This window comes from Neopelma chrysocephalum, unplaced genomic scaffold (assembly GCF_003984885.1).
Source record: "Neopelma chrysocephalum unplaced genomic scaffold, ASM398488v2 Primary Assembly neopelma1_69, whole genome shotgun sequence".
Classification (NCBI taxonomy): Eukaryota; Metazoa; Chordata; class Aves; order Passeriformes; family Pipridae; genus Neopelma; species Neopelma chrysocephalum.
The window spans coordinates 4,962,811-4,978,676 of NW_020897729.1; the positions used below are offsets into that span (position 1 = coordinate 4,962,811).

General features: G+C 40.4%; 2 protein-coding genes across 6 annotated transcripts in view; one reads left to right on the top strand and one right to left on the bottom strand.

The window, feature by feature from the left end:
* PEX5L (peroxisomal biogenesis factor 5 like) overlaps window positions 1–7,029 on the top strand; it is a 108,454-nt gene extending 101,425 nt beyond the window's left edge. For all 4 annotated transcript variants that reach the window (XM_027685884.1, XM_027685886.1, XM_027685885.1 and 1 more), the window contains one exon: window positions 202–7,029. In XM_027685884.1, coding sequence (XP_027541685.1) covers window positions 202–406 — 205 coding nt within the window. In that variant the 3' untranslated portion in view covers window positions 407–7,029. The remainder of the gene's footprint in view (window positions 1–201) is intronic.
* The window catches only part of USP13 (ubiquitin specific peptidase 13), a 61,918-nt gene that overhangs the window by 2,097 nt on the left and 43,955 nt on the right, over window positions 1–15,866 (bottom strand). The window contains exons 19-21 of one of the 2 annotated variants that reach the window (XR_003534672.1): window positions 15,539–15,701; window positions 13,834–13,918; window positions 12,402–13,190 (exon numbers count right to left, since the gene is read on the bottom strand). Coding sequence is in view for 1 of the 2 variants with exons in the window: in XM_027685883.1 (XP_027541684.1) it covers window positions 13,097–13,190; window positions 13,834–13,918; window positions 15,539–15,701 (342 nt within the window). In the remaining variant the exon portion in view is untranslated. Of the gene's footprint in view, window positions 1–9,249; window positions 13,191–13,833; window positions 13,919–15,538; window positions 15,702–15,866 lie in introns of those variants that run through there. The other variant, XM_027685883.1, reaches the window with a different exon arrangement.

Genomic DNA, 15,866 nt, shown 5'->3' on the forward strand with positions numbered 1-15,866 from the left:
CTGCAATGAAGACAGTACTCCCAGATGCATGAATAGACTGGGCTCTGCATTGCTACAAGCCATGCCCACCTGTTTAATGAAAATCAAACAAGAACAATACGAAGAGACTGATGAACTGCATGGTAAAATAATGCATCAGAGTCTGGCATGGAACTTTAGAAAGTTTTACTCTATTCTGTCTTTTTTCCCTCTTCCCTACAGAGAGGCTGTCAGCAATTTTCTCACTGCTCTCAGTTTACAAAGAAAAAGCAGGAATCAACAACAGGTTCCCCACCCTGCTCTATCAGGCAATATTTGGTCTGCACTTCGGATTGCTCTGTCTATGATGGACCAGCCAGAACTATTTCAAGCTGCCAACGTGGGTGATCTAGACATTCTCTTAAGAGCTTTTAATCTAGAGCCGTAATAAAAATATCCACAAATTGATTAAATTGTATTAGGAAACAGAACTTTTTTATTACTCATCCCCAAATGACCACATTTTCCAATAGATCATGACTGTAGATCAGTAGGGGAATTATTTCAGACGTTATTCGAAAAGGAAAAGTTCAAAAGCACAAAAATACTGTAAATAAATTCAAATTCAAATGATTGAAATGAGCTGTGGTAATCTGACAAAGCCCTGAATTAGATGAAATAGGAATTTCTGAAGAACCTTCATCCCATGCAAGCTATATCTTTCTATATATACACAGCTTTACAAAAAAATGTATACTAAGAACAAACCTAGATAATGGCTATTGCACATTAGAACGGCAAGCAGTGCATCCAAGGAACCTGCTTAGTAGCTCGTTGCACTATGCTGACCCCACTTTGCCCCACAATGGGGATTCCCTATCCTTTGATTTCTTTGATGAAAATTCTTATCAAGGTCCGTTTTTAACACAACTCTGAAAGTAGATGCATGTAAAATGGATGTGTTTTGTTTTGGATATATCTATTAGCTGGCAACCAATTTTTGCTTCCAAAGGTACCTCGGTTAATTTGGGCCCAGTTCTGCAGGCTCATAAACCATGTGCAATGTCAGGAGCAACATTGTCCATGGGGGTCTATGGGATGAGGTCGGGTACACGTGGGAAGGCCGAGTGTTGCCAGCAGAAGGGGCAATTTGCACTAGAATTGTTACTGTTCAAACCAGCTGTCCTTGATCTCGGACAGAGTCTGTCTGCTTCAAAGGAGCTCATGGCAGGGTCTGCACCTATCTGTGTACTTATGCACTTTAATCTTTCTTTTTGTAAAATAGTGCTATGCTTTTATTTTAGTTACCAAAAACAGAATGTACAGGATGGCCTTGTTGGCACAGAGGACCAACTATCATTTCCTGAAATGTAATGAGAGGGTTTTCAATATTCTTATGTTTAGAAAGATGCAAATACAGTATAAACTGCATTAACAACTAGAAAGATTATTCTATTATGCATCCATCAGGTACTATACATATACATGCATGTGCATGCACATACATGTTGTATCCAAATGATGTCATTTCAGAACATAAAAAGCCACAGATCTTTATTGCAAATAAAGAAAAATCTTCATAGGTGTTACTGCCTGCAGACCATGCTCAAGGGAAAACTTTCCCTGAAGAAATTGGTCTATATAGTGCTTGTAGGATTGAGACCAAGACTTGATCCTGCTATTATGGCAAACAGTAGCAAGAGTCTCTGTGACCTCCGTGAGAGCAGAGTAAATCCTTATATAACACCAGTATGTGTAGCTACTTACAAATGTGTATATAAACACACCATGTTAATTTTCCCTGATTGGATGAATGGGGAATAGTGTTGGGGCAGTACATTTCCATATGATGAATGGATTGATTGGCTACAATCAAACACATTTAGCTCAGGGTGAATGCATCAATCAAAGAAGGAATAGAAATTTTTTGGAGGTGATTTTCAGTTGCTGATATTTTTAATGTTTTTCCAAAATAGTGAGAGAGAAAAGGTGTAATTAGATGGCTACTGTGCCGACCTGTGGTCAGGAATTCAATGCATAGAATAGCTTCTGGAATGTGGTAAAGTGGGACAAATGGCACATTTCTTATAAACAACATTAAAAGAAAAATCCGGCTCAGCCAGATAAAAAAGAAATCCAACTGCACAGATCACAGAGAAAGAAGCTCTGTGGGAGTTGGACAGTTTCACCAGTACAAACCTTAAGTTTCTTGCAGCTGTCTGTTATTTTCAGCAACCACGTAAAGGAAAATTCCATGTAAGACAGTGTAATCACTGCATCTAATCACCATCTATAGTTTGTTAAAAACAAAGAATTGATAGTCATTAAAAAATAAAAGGCTTACCCCTCACTCTCCCCCACAGATCAGAGATGCTGAAACAGCTACAGAAATTTTTCAGGAGTGTTTTATTAATTCATTGTCTACATCTATATTCCTGTTTATCTATCGTTTCATAACTGATTCCTGCAGCTTTCTCTAAGGATGGGGTATGGGACTGACTGGGAATGTCACTTTAGCTAAGTGGGCTGCTGTATTCATATCTGCTGACAACAGTTTGCTCTTTTGCTTTGACAGCGATGTGTGATGACAGCTCTTTATTGATAAGGCAGAGCAGAAGGTGCAGTGCAATTGAATCTGGGAAGTGATAAGAGAGAAGGGAGGCAGCTTTGAGAAGAGGCTGTAAAGCAAAGGCATATGTGCTTAGATTTTGCTTGATGCCCTGCCATCATACAAGTTCCCCTAGAATATCCTCTGCGCTGTGGTGTAGGATAATCAGTGCTTACCCAGAGGAATTAGCTGTTCAGGAACTTTATTTTTATATCTTTAAATTTAAAAAAACAGATATTTTTATATCTGTAAATAAAAAAAAATAAGTACTTGATTTCTCAGAGTCAGAATGACAAAGGGCATTTGATACCCATGGCAGTCCACCAAACATCATCTTCAGCCTGTGGATGAGTAGCACAGCAGTTGTTAGGAAAACCTAATGCAACTCCAAGCCTCTCCAAAAGGAGACTAAGTAGGAAGTAGCTTTTAGTTTATCCTGAGATGCACTGCTCCAAACTACACTCATCTGCTGATGCATGTCCACACCCGTGGGATTGGTACGAGCTGTCTGTGTAACCTTGAGACAAATCACCAGGGCTGAACTCTGCCTGCTGAGGGGAGGCTCAGGCCCACAGGCCCATCAAGAGCACTGCAGTTCTGCTGCACAGAACATGGGCTTCAAAGCCTGTCCAAAGAGATGGTGCACACCCTTGGAGATTATCCCAGCCATTCTCTCCTGTTGTAGACAGCCTATGGCAAGTTAACCACGTACCACTGATTGAGACACTGGGAGAGGGGAAGGATAAAGCAGGCAGACTTCTAGGGGCCAGTGGCACATCTCCTCACACAGTTCTGTCCTGGTCAGTGTGGGAGAGCAGCTGGAGACTGAGCTCACCTCTCTCTAACAGGTCAGACCCAGCAGCTCTTGGGACTTTAGGGGACTTCTTTAGTATCCTGGCCTTTATCGCCCCCCTTTAGCCCCCACTGCCAAGCACTGTCATTGCAGCAGACAGGATTAGACACAGCTTTGATCTGACCTCCCCACAGCATTCCTTAAATATTCAGGGGCAAGCACGTATACTTGCCTGAAACAGCAAGAGGAAATGTGTGGAGGCTGCAGCATATTAACAACCTGAATAGAAAATTCATCTACTTGTACTTCAAGCATGAGGTGGGATAAATAAGGCGGGTGCTAAACAGTAGCAGATTGAGCCTGAGAGTGAGAGACAGCAAATCTGGGTCCTCTTCTCAATGCTCCCTGTGAGCTCGACCAAGTCAAAACCTCCTGCCATCCGTGACACCCAGGTGTGCAAGGAAGGAAGATGGGAAATAATAGTCATTGCATGTGGTGGCACTGTGTGGGAGCAGGGGAGTGGAGCTGTCCCACAGACTGCATGGGTGAGGTCACCACTCACCTGGAGAGGAAGGTAACACACAAACACAAGGTTGCCCAGGTCTAAGGAAGCAGTTTCACACACAGACTAGCAACTTCAGCAGAGAAGAGACTCGGACATTTCAGGGTAACAACTGCACAGCATCTATGGCGTGAGGCCAAATCAGAGTGCTGCAATGGTGTATCACCATCTCTCCCACCTCTGTTTCTTGTTCTTGTTACTCCCCTCTTTTTCCAGAGGTGATTTATCACTGCCAGGTAACTGATTCCAAGTTTTTGAGTCTTTTTTCTATTTTATATTTCATGCAATTATAAAGCATTTTCCTAACCCCCAGTTTAGGACTGTCCTTATCCTTTTTCTCTGCAAAGCTTTAAGAATATTTGTGACCTAGAAGCCTGATCCATAAAGCTGCCAAGCACTGGAACCCTGGAGTCTTCACAGGAGTGCTCAGTACTTTGCATGATCAGCTCACGTGCAGGTATTCAGTGACCAGGCAAGGGCTGGCTCTGGTACCACTGCACGTGCTGAACAGGCACTGGAATCACGGGGATTATTTATTGAGTGAGGCTTTGCAATGAAGGCAAAAGGCTCATTTCTGGCTGATCCCATTAAACTGTAATGACCACAGAAACTTTGTGGGGACAGGCTTATGTCAGCTTGAAGAACTGATTTGATCTTTAGGTACACAGATATACATACCTGTATCTAATGGTATTTTCTTATGATCTGATAAATCGTAGCACTTGTAAAAATATCGAGGGGGAGGTTCAAATGACACAAAACCTCATGTGACAATATTGCATGCAGCTACATTAACCAGTAACCACTCTAAAGTATTAACCCAATGCATGCAGTAATGCTACCTGAGCATGGGTTTACAGAATGCATGCAGAAGGCCCACACATAGGGTATTTTCAAACTACTGATTGATATCTTCTATGGAATATTTTAAAAGTACTTTGCTTCTGCCAAACTCAAATCTGACTTGTTCATATTATTTGGAACAGGCTAGACCAAAAGCAGAGCCCTTTTAAAATCCCATCCTTAGAAATCACTTTGTGTTGTGGATTTCATGTTTGCTTCAAGCGTTTAATTAATAACAGACATCTGTAGTAACAGTTTTTGCAGACATGTTTTAGTATCCTCTCAAGAATTAAAAAGCCAAATTTGCACAGCTTTCACAGGGAAGCTGGGTGTTTGGATTTTCACATTTTCTTCTCTAGTCTAAACCACACAGCACAAACTAGAGAAAAAGATTCCAAGAATCAGTGAAAAAACCGTTGTCTCAGTCTGCACTCTCTTACCATGGCCAGGCTTTTCAAACTTGCCCAGTAGCTCTGAAAACAGCTCAGTGTTCAATGTCCTATTTGAAATATGTAGATGTAAAACTTCACAAGATCTGAATATCTGCTACCTCCAGCTGAAACCTCAGCATATGGAGTTAAGCTAATAAGCCAAATTTAGAAAACCTGGGCCTGAAAAGGAGGACCCTGACAACACCAACAGAGCAACCAGGTGATCCTAGGAACATCCACAGAGCATGGGCCTCCAGGACACAAAAGCCACCATGGCAGAAATAACAACTGATGCAATTATTGGCAGACATTGTCTGTTGGAGCCAGTGAGAAATGGAGCAAAACGTAAATCGGTTGTAGATCTCTTTTGCCCAAACATGCATCTGCAAAATGAGACATATTAGTTATTTCGCATGAACAACCTGCACAATTGAAAAAATGTGATTTCTGGTCACCAGTGTTGTCAGCTTAGCAGTCTGTACAGTGAATTTATGTAATAAATGTTTATAATATGCCAAGTATTCACAGACTAAAACGATAAGACAAAATGCACTGCACGTTGTGAAAAAACTGGTGGATATGCAACACAGTATTATCTACTATTCAAACCCTACCTAGGCTAGAAGTCAGATTCCTTCATTATAGTTCTACTGGTTTTGGACTGGTGAAATAAATCAGAAAAAAGAAGTACCAGGCATAAAGAGATCACTGACACTTTGAACAAACCTAGGCAAAGTGAAAAACAGGCATGTCACAGAATCCATGGGAAGTTTCAGAGCCTCAGCCCACAAAGTAACAGGCATTCAACAAGGGAGAGAGACAGAAGGAATCTAAATTTTCCTAAAATACGCTGTAACTTTACAAATGCTTGCATATGTGACAGCCCATTGAGCAAGCTTGCATGGTCAAGACTTGATGTGCTTTGATCTTTTTTCCCCTTCTACATTTACAGAATGCCATCAACATTGGCTAAACCTTTAATTTGAATAGCCTTTTTAATATCAGTAAGCTATTGTAAATTCAGAAAAATGAAAGAAATTTATAAATATATTTTATATATCAGAGTATAACATATCTAGAGTAAAATAAAACTATATAGTTTTGAGAGGCATTCTGTGTGGCTTCCTCTATATGCTGTAAACTGTTTGAAAAAAAAACCTTTGCAATCTCGCATCAGTTCTTTTGGCTTTATTTTTAAGCCAACATACGGGAAAGAAGAGATTATAGGGTTGGCAGATACTTTCACCCGGGCCATCTGAAGAGCCCTGCTGCTGCCCAGACCTGCCCTGCTCCCTTCCCTCCCGGAGTGAGGGTGAAGTGCAGGCGCCAGGCCTGGCAGGGCGGGCGGTGGGTGCGGAGGTGGGAGCTCAGCCCGACACCTGAATGTTTACATTCCGTTACCAAGGCTCATATTGACCCAGATTAAGAATCTGAATGTAAGAACATAACGGGGTAAAAGATCAGTTTCTTACTACAGGTAGCTCTGCCTCTGTATACTTTAGTGCATTATCAGCTGTGTATAATATTAAACACAGACCTTTAGTTTACTGATGCTTTAATTTGGTGTTTCCTTGCACTGCTGTTTAAAAATAACCTATTTCCTCAAAAAAAAAAAAAAAAAAAGAACGATGTGCATACTGGATGTGTTAAATTTATTAAGGTCATCGATGACTATTTGCAGAGCACCACACTTGATGTAGTATTTTTGTACTGTAATGGAAGCATGCCTTCCTTGGGTTCTTTTCCACATATTAAATTGTATTTATTTACCTGTATTTATAACTGTGCGATTTTTAAATATGTTTTAAAAATAAACTTTGTCTGTGGCTTCAAATATTTCAAAATCTCTTTTCAATTTGAGAATGGTCTTGACTACAACTACATTAACTGAAAGGAGGGATCTACATCTCCAACTGAAAGAAAGGATTTTTTCAATGAGGTCTTCTGTCCTATTGCTTGCAAAGTGAACATGCTTTTCTGCTTAAAAATTAAGCCCAGAATATGCTTTTGTTCTCATTTTTCATAAATTCATTGCTACTCTGAGGCAGAGTTATTTTTGGAATTTATTTTTATTTCAACATGTTGATCAATTATACTTACAACTGGAATTTATTTCAGCTGAAGCCTGGCCCAAAGGCTTTTGCACAAACAGTCCACATGAGGAAAATGGGAAAAAAGTAGATCAGAATTTTTCCTGAAGACCATGCAACAATTAAACCAGAAGTAATAATATCACAAAACAATCTTTATGAAAAAAAAACAAACCCAACTTTCAGTGACTGAAATCACTACTCAAGCAATTTCCCAAACACCAGAGTAGGAGTTTGCTATTGGTATTTTTCAGTTTTGGCTTTCACAGGATGAGGCAAAGGAGCTGATAAGGACGATATGATTCCTACTCTATGCTTTTGCTATGAGACACCAACATGAGGGACAAAAATTCCTGTATGATGTTGTGGACAGAAAAGCTGGGGGCTGTGGACAGCTTGGAGGGCTGTGAGAGGACAAAGCAGGACCACACCAGCAAGGATCTGAAGGCTGACACTCTCCATGAACATGTGGGTTGCTCCAGAAAAAAAACAACTAGAAGATAGAGTCACAGCAAAAGGAAAGCTGTCTGAGTACGGCTTTAACCAGAACCTTCCACTAAAGGAGAAAAGGGAAGAGACATTAAAAACACACTAAGCCTTAGGATGAAAGTAATTGTGGGCTCTTGAGACTGGTGTGTTTCGCCAGGAGATACAAAGGTTAGTTTAGTTCTTGTTGCTCAAATGTACCAACAAAGCAGCAACAGGAATACCCATGAGCTACATGCTCTGTAAGGAACCCAGATCAGGAACACAGCACTGTCATCCTGAAGCCAAAGACAGTGGTTGGGAGAAAAGCATTAGTACCAAATACACAGAAAAAATTGCTCAAAAAATCAGGGAAGGATACTGGTGAAGACATGTGAAAACACAATCACCCACTCCACACCAGCTGTCAGTCATGCAGTATCTGTCTTCAATAATTTTATGGCATTTGTCTTCCACCACAGCTGTCAGAGCCTCCCTTATTCAAGTTAAGCTTGTAGTACACCTGAGGGACAGAGGTGTTACTTCCCACATTAGTGAGAGAGGGAAGAGTGTGGTAACTTGTGAATTATCCAATCCCACCTCCCACAAACAGTCTGCAAAAGCTAGCAAGTACAAATCCTACACAGGGAATTCTTGGATGAAGTTGGAACAGAGCCCTTTAGCTTGCACAAGGAGCCACTCTCCCACCTCTGCCAGCTGCTGCAAGTGGTGTGAAAGGTGTGGTGTGACTTGCCATGGTCACAAAGGACATCTGTCATAGAAAAGAGACCAAAATAGATCATTAAATTTGGATTTCAGAAGCTGAACCAACTTTACATTTCTTATCATTCAACACGTCACATGTCTTTTATTTCCACATCAGGAAGTGTCACTCGGAGCCCGGCAGATTTACCTCTTACCTCTCCTCCAGTTCCTGGTTCCATGATCCTATAAAAAGTAGAAATGCTTGTCATCCTCAGTCTTCTTTTTTGGCCTATTCTTGCACCTCCCAGACTCCCAGTGGTCACATTGCTATGTAAAGTCCTTACACGTGAGGAAAACAGACTTCTCCTTTACTGCAGATGAAATTTCTAAGTGAGTATGACAAATTATAGACCATGATAAAGCAGGAATTTGGAGTGAAATGACAACACTATTCCACACAAACCTCGCCAACCCTTGTGATCAAAGGACATCAACTGGCTTAAAAGTTAGAAACAAAAAAATCAATCTTGACTTAAATCCTGTTTTCTGTTTTTGCCTTGGTTTATATCCGCTCAGGGCTTGTGGATTTCTCTTTTTTTCAATCCTCGAAATGCCAGGAGTCACAAGAAATCAAGACCCTCATGAACCTCTCTGTTCCCTCTGCAGGTTATTTTTTTTAAGTAAAACTCCAAAAGTGACCACAAAGAATAAGAAAAGAGGTAGAATCAAAACATGTTCATGTCCATGTCTTCAGTTCAGACAGGAAAGAAAATAGCAAGAATCCACACAGTCTACAGATGTGAGAATATTTCTTTTTAATTTAAAACAGTTGCAACAATGTCATTCACAACCTTTCTCATCTTGAACAAATACTCTCCAAAAAGTTAACAGTGCTTCAAGCAAACAGCTCTGAGTGGTGCAAAGTAAACCAGGACAGACACTTCCAGGATACAACATTAAAACCACTGAAGAGTGAGTAGAAATCAGACATTGATCTCAGTCATTAAAGTAGGAAGGGTGATGGGGAAAACAATAAAATGTCCAGTTACATATTTTGCATAGTCTTTCAATGCATGAAAGCAGCAAAGAGGATAAAAATGGCTGCTGCCAGGATGGAGAACAAAAGGAATGAATTGGAGAGGCTTCTAAAGCAATCTAATGAGCTCTGGTTGCACCCATATTCCAAATGTGTTCTATGACCCAGTGGAGGCTGCCTGAAGCAAAGAACTTGGCTGAGGCTGGTTTCAGTTCCACCAAAGTGAGTCAGAGGTAATGTCTCTGAACCCAGGAGAGTTTCAAGAGATGGGAGTTCAGAAACATCTACACTTGTTGTAAAACCGCAGCTCTGAATAAATTAATTTTTATTCTAAACAAGTAGAAGTTGTTGAGTTTTTCTTCCTTCCAATTTCCCAACCTAAATGTATCATACATAGAAGTAAAAATCGGTCTGAGAAATAAGAGAATTATTCACTGCCAAGTCCTGGCTTGCCATAATTCTCAGGTTAGATTGTCTTAAACAGCTCACAGTGATTTTTCTTCCTCCATCCCTTTTTGGCAAGAAGCCCTCAGTACACTGAACCCTCCAGCAGCTCTTCCAGCACCCAGACACAGGGAGTGTGTCCAGGTTGTGTACTGAGGTCTGGCCCAGCACAACTCGGCACATATAGATTTTAGCAGACAAATAAATTATACTGTACTGATAAATTATTCAGTACAGCTGTTTGAGCATGGTTTCTGCATGCTGTAGTTTAAAAAACAAAACAAAAAAAAGAAACCACCAAAACAAACTCCTCTCCCCCACATTAGGCTGAAGAATCAGGAGTTTACATCCTGCTCCTCCAGATTCAAGATGTTCTTCACACATATCCCATCACAAAAGGGAGACAACTTAACCAGCAATTTGAAAAAGAAGGGAAGCCACTGCTTTGGGATAGAATAAAATAATACCTCAAACAGCTGACTGAAGAATTTCTAACATATTTCTAACTGCTAAATTTCAGAAGTCCTGTAAGCCCCTCCCCTAAACTGCTCCCTGCACTCCTGACCAACTTGGTGGTTTTGGGTGGGCAGAACATGAGTCATGAACTGAAAAGAACTTTCAGGAGCTGAGCTGCCACAGTTCCCTTACCACAGCCAGCCAAGGGCTCTTTCCTTTCAGTTACTATCTCCAGTTTATCTCCTGCCAGCCTTCTAAGTGTGCCTTGTGAAATCAGGCAGTCCCACAGCCATTACAGTTTCAGGATGCACCAGACAAACAGTTTGCAATAGTCCAAGCTCCATTCTTGATCCTACAAGACCAGCCATGCTTCCAGTTTAATAATGAACATGGGAATTACTCTGTTGGCCTTTATTTACCCAAAGTTTCTAAATAAAAAGGCAGTGGCCACCAGATCTTGTTAGTTTATAAATAGCCCTTTAAGTTCACGAGGCAAGAGGGAAGCTGTTATGCTGAACTTCCTTGGAATATAATTGTGAATTAAAAAAAAACAACAACAACTTTTTTTTTTTAAAAAGGGGAAAAATAAAAAAGCCTTTTCTCCTTTTTCTACTGCCAGAATGAAAAAACATGTAGATATACGGAAGTTTTGCTCTTTCACTTTAAATAGATGATGTATCACTGCATCATTTGCTGATCCCATTTTCAGATCTGCCATTTTCTGGTGAAGTACACAACTACCTAAAACATGGAAGAAGGAAAAAAATTACTGACAGCTTTTATTTCATCCAGAACTGGTGGCTCAATAATTACAAGGCAGCTGAATCTCACAGGGGACACTTATTAAAATGCTAGGACACCATGATTCCGTGTCAATAAGAGCACTAAGTGCTGGGAGTTTTCCCAGCAATTAGGCACCTTTACACCGTACAGAATTATTGCACTGGAATTTCTCTCCAAATCTTTCAAGATCAAAAACTGATTAAAAAAACAACAGTGTTTTTTGGCTCTGCATGAGGCTTTATGATCAGAGGGAGAACTATTTTCCCCCAAACACTGGGAAAAAAATAAAATACCCTACTTGTACCTAGACATTTAATTTGGGTTCTCTTCTGTAGTGTGTAGCTGCCTGAATTTTTGCTATTAAACTTGCAGGAACTGACTGCAGAGAAAATGTAATTACACTTCCTTGGTTCTCCTCCACACTGTAAGGAAGAGGGTTTTTTGACTGTTGCAATTTATTTTGAGGGCTCAGTAACATTGTACAAGGCAACTCCAGCAACAGTCTCTAAGCAGTGGCCAACACTGTGAACCTTTGGGGTATTTTTTGGAATCATGAAAGGTTTCACACTCATCACTGTAATTTTTCTAGAATTAGTGTTTTCAAATATAATTTAAAAGCCCACATATATATTCTTCATTGTGAAACAAACTGAAATAACACCAAAAAAACAAAAACAGACAGGAAAGGCCAGCCCCTACCTACCCACCCCTTCAACCATGCCAGAGACATCAAACACCTTTCAGAAGGTGTCTGTTGAAGAGATCAGATTATTGGTGTGTTTGCAAGTTTTAAGAAAGCTGAAATATCAGTTCAAGGTTTTTTGTTCTTGTTGGGTTTTGTTGTTTGGTTTTTTTAAGGGGGAGAGAGAGGGGCAAATCAATAAATCAGTAATTTTACTAAGCAATTTTCCCCACTCACAGAGCAAACTCAATATTTAAACAATCCTTAGCAGAAAGCAGATTTTCACTATGGATACTTCGTCAGGGAGTTGATTTCGGCTGGAATATGAGTTGTCTAGATGCAAGTTTCCCAGACGTAAATATAATAGGACATTAAACCCTTCCTTACCTCCTCCATAAGAAAACCAAATTTAAATAATAGCCTTGCCTTTCCTGAGGGTATGCGTTTAATTTCATAGTCAGAAAGTCTGCTTCTTTTAGCCATCTGTAATCCTGTATCTGTTGGAAGAACTTGCAAAATGAACATTCAAGAGAAGATGAAGAAACCTATGTCTGCAAAAATAAAATCCACTATTTCTCTTTGGCATAAAATGTACTGGGCACTGATAGGAGATTGCTTCTATCTCCATTAGGCTCTTAGACTTATGCATCAAAAAGGCAAATCAAAATACTATACCACTGAATTTCAACAGACATAACTTCAGTTGACTTTTCTCACTGCACTGAAAATAACCTCTGAAATAAGATCTGCTTTGAAGAACAGTCACATACCCTCTCCCTCCAACTTTTATATGATTTCCACAAGTGGTCTGGGCTCTGGTTGAAAACATTGGCTTCCAGTTACCAAAGACACCAATGTTTGTTCGTGGTTTTCAACAGATGCATGGACAGAACAGGCAGGAGCTGGGATGAACTTGGCTATTTTTGTTCAACATTGGAGCTTCCACTTTCTCCCCACACTGGCTGCAAACTCCACCAGTAATCTGCATGGCCTTTAAGGTGTATAAATTTAAAACAATGTACTACACAGCACCTAATAGAAATTTCCCGTCTAACACTTAAGGCGGCATCAAATGACTGTTTTTAAATACACTATAAACATCCCATGTTTTCTTTTGCTTTTTGGCAGTCCAAGGGTTAGGGGTCTTTTGTTGGTTTTAGATTTTCTTTTTTATTGTATGCTTTTTTGGGCAGGTTAAAAAGGCTTATGGCTTCTTAAGGCCAGGAAATAGATTTGAGGTCTAACTTGGTATCCTGTGGTAAAAATAAATGTAGCCCAGGTCTTTGGGAGGTCGTTCTGAGGCACAGACTCTGAGGTCATTGTAGATCACCCATCTGAAAGGAAAAAAAAGATGGATTACATTCTGTGTGTATGAAAATCATGACTGGTTTATCAGGGACTTCTCAGACACAAATTTCAAAGAGCTTAAAATCTAAAATTAGGCATTGCAACAAGAATAAAAGATCAGAGAAACAGCCAAAGCAGAGTGTTGGCAGAGCCGGGAAATGAAAAGGAGGGGGGACATGCAGAGGCATGTGTAGTTACAGTTCAAATGAAGGAAAATCAGGGATTCCCAATGCCAGATAATGGGAGTGTATCAAAATCACAGCCCAGATCAGCATCACAATACCAGCAATACTAGTATCAGCCCATAGTTTGATGGCTTTCTATCAATGGGGAACAAAAGGAAGTGGGGGACAGCTCAGATAAACTAAGCCAGACACAGAAACAATGCCCCAAACTGAAGAAATTTGTAACAGCAAGCACAGGAGAGCCAATGGCACATTTCAGCACAGACCTCAGTGGAATCAGAGCTGACTCACATCTACAATCTGTAACAAATTTCATTTCTTTGTGGGGAAATGTATAGATGGTAAAACACCTGTTATCTGCCATGAGCACACCCTGCACTGTAGAGATTCATGCCTCAAACCAAGCATTTGCTTATCCCTGTGTGAGTCTCCCAGTTGCACCCACCTTCCTTCCTTTTTGAGATGACAAACATAGTGGCCACTCATCGTGGATGTTCCCATGTGGCTGATGAACCCAAACAGCTCATATCCTGTTTTAAGAAGTACAAATGGCATCATAAGGTTTTTATTGCTAACACTGAAATATGACTCCAGGGGAAATGTTCTTTCTAATACTGGAGAATCAGCTGAGCACTCCTAACTCACACTCTGCACCCCCAAACAGAGTTTCTGTTAGCACTGCAGCATACTCTCGCTCCAGCTATTGGTCAGATTCACTGTCAAACATCAGATTCACTGTCAAACATCAAACCAATCCAAATCAAACCCACACAGACCTGTGCACACACCAGGGCTGTGATCACAGTCCCTACCAGGAAAGAAAACAGCAGATTCATTCCCAGTTCACAGATAGCACCACAGAAAGTGCCAGATATGGAGTTCATTCTGCACACAAATTAGCCATGTCTGTAAGTGTGATCACAGATCCCCTAAAAATCAAACAAAATCCAGAAGTTTATATTTTAGCAGCCCATAAAAAAAAGGACAGGAATGAAACCTCTTCCTTTAACACAAGGACAATTTTTGTGCCTAAAGTCCCTGGGGAATTCAGCATTGGTTCTTCATCCCCACTCATTCATGCCATTCACCCAAATTACCACCAAAAGTAAAAGGGTACCTTCTTTCAGGATATTGTATAAGGACATGGGCCTGGATTTTGGTGGAGAGGGCTTTCTGGAGCCATTTTACAGAATCATGTTGGTTATCAGGATTTCAGGCACTCAGTAAATGGTCTCAGTCTATAAAGGCTAAGTACCACAAAAAATAATTATTCCAAATCCTTTTTTTTTTTTAACCTAACAATAATCAGCGTTTCCCATGTCTCCAAAAGAATTAAGGTTGATATTTATAATGCTAATATAACAGTAGCAACCACAGAAACAAAAATCAAATTGTTTGTTATTTTTTTCATAAGACCTTTACATTCAAGAACAGAGGTAGAAGTTTAATACATACTACAGTTTTTAGAACTGGTCACTAAAGACCCTTCAAAAAATGTTATGTGTTATCCTTATGTTAGCACCACTGCTGAGCTTTTGTACTCCAGTGCTGTTCCACTTACATCAGGTTCTTTGCCTGCTACACAACTTTGCCTGCTGTACATTAGCCCCATCTTGTGGTTTATTTAGCAGTAGTAGGACAGAGAATCTCAACCAAAAGAAAACAAAACAAAAGCAGTACATGCAGGATACAAACTATACCTGACATATATTGAACAAGGAGCTTGGTTGAAGGGATTATGAAATTGCCCAGCAGACCACAGGAGGACAGAAACTCAGGTGGTCTGTAACAGCAGCGTTGTCTTTGGGATGCTCAAACTCCAAGGATTTAAACATTCTAGCTTTTCTCTGTCTTTTTATCTTATAGCAACAGAACAAAAAGTAAACCTTGGCCAGGACAGACTTACATGCTCTGGTAACAACAAACTCGGACTCAGGTTATTCAGCAAGTCCAAGCAAAGAGTGTTCTGAGCAAACACAGCCCACAGAATTCAGCAGCCAACCAAGCCCAGAAGCAAGACTGCAAGTGAATTGTCTAGATCATGTCCAAAAAGGCACAGCAACTACTTTCAAAACAGGAATGAGCTCTATGAATGGTATAGGTGTGACACAACAACGTGATAACCAGTTCTAAGCTGAAGGAGAACTTACTTCCAGGCCCATCTTTGATCCTGGGTCCCTCTGACCCTGTGTCTGCAAGGATATTGGCATTAGCATTGTTCTCCATATCCATCGTGTCCAAGGCAGGTTCACTTTCTTCCTCAAGGTCAGGGTGGCTGAAGATCCATTCCAGTGCACGCTCCAAGTTATTGTTCTGTGAGCCAAATAATCAAAAGAGCAGCGTTTAATACATTCCATACCATCATGCTGCCACTCAACAGTATTAGAACAGAGTAAGGACCATGTTAACAGCACTTGAAACTTGTAAGGTACACAGTCTACCTCCAAGTAAAATAGTATTCAACAAGCACTCTGCAGA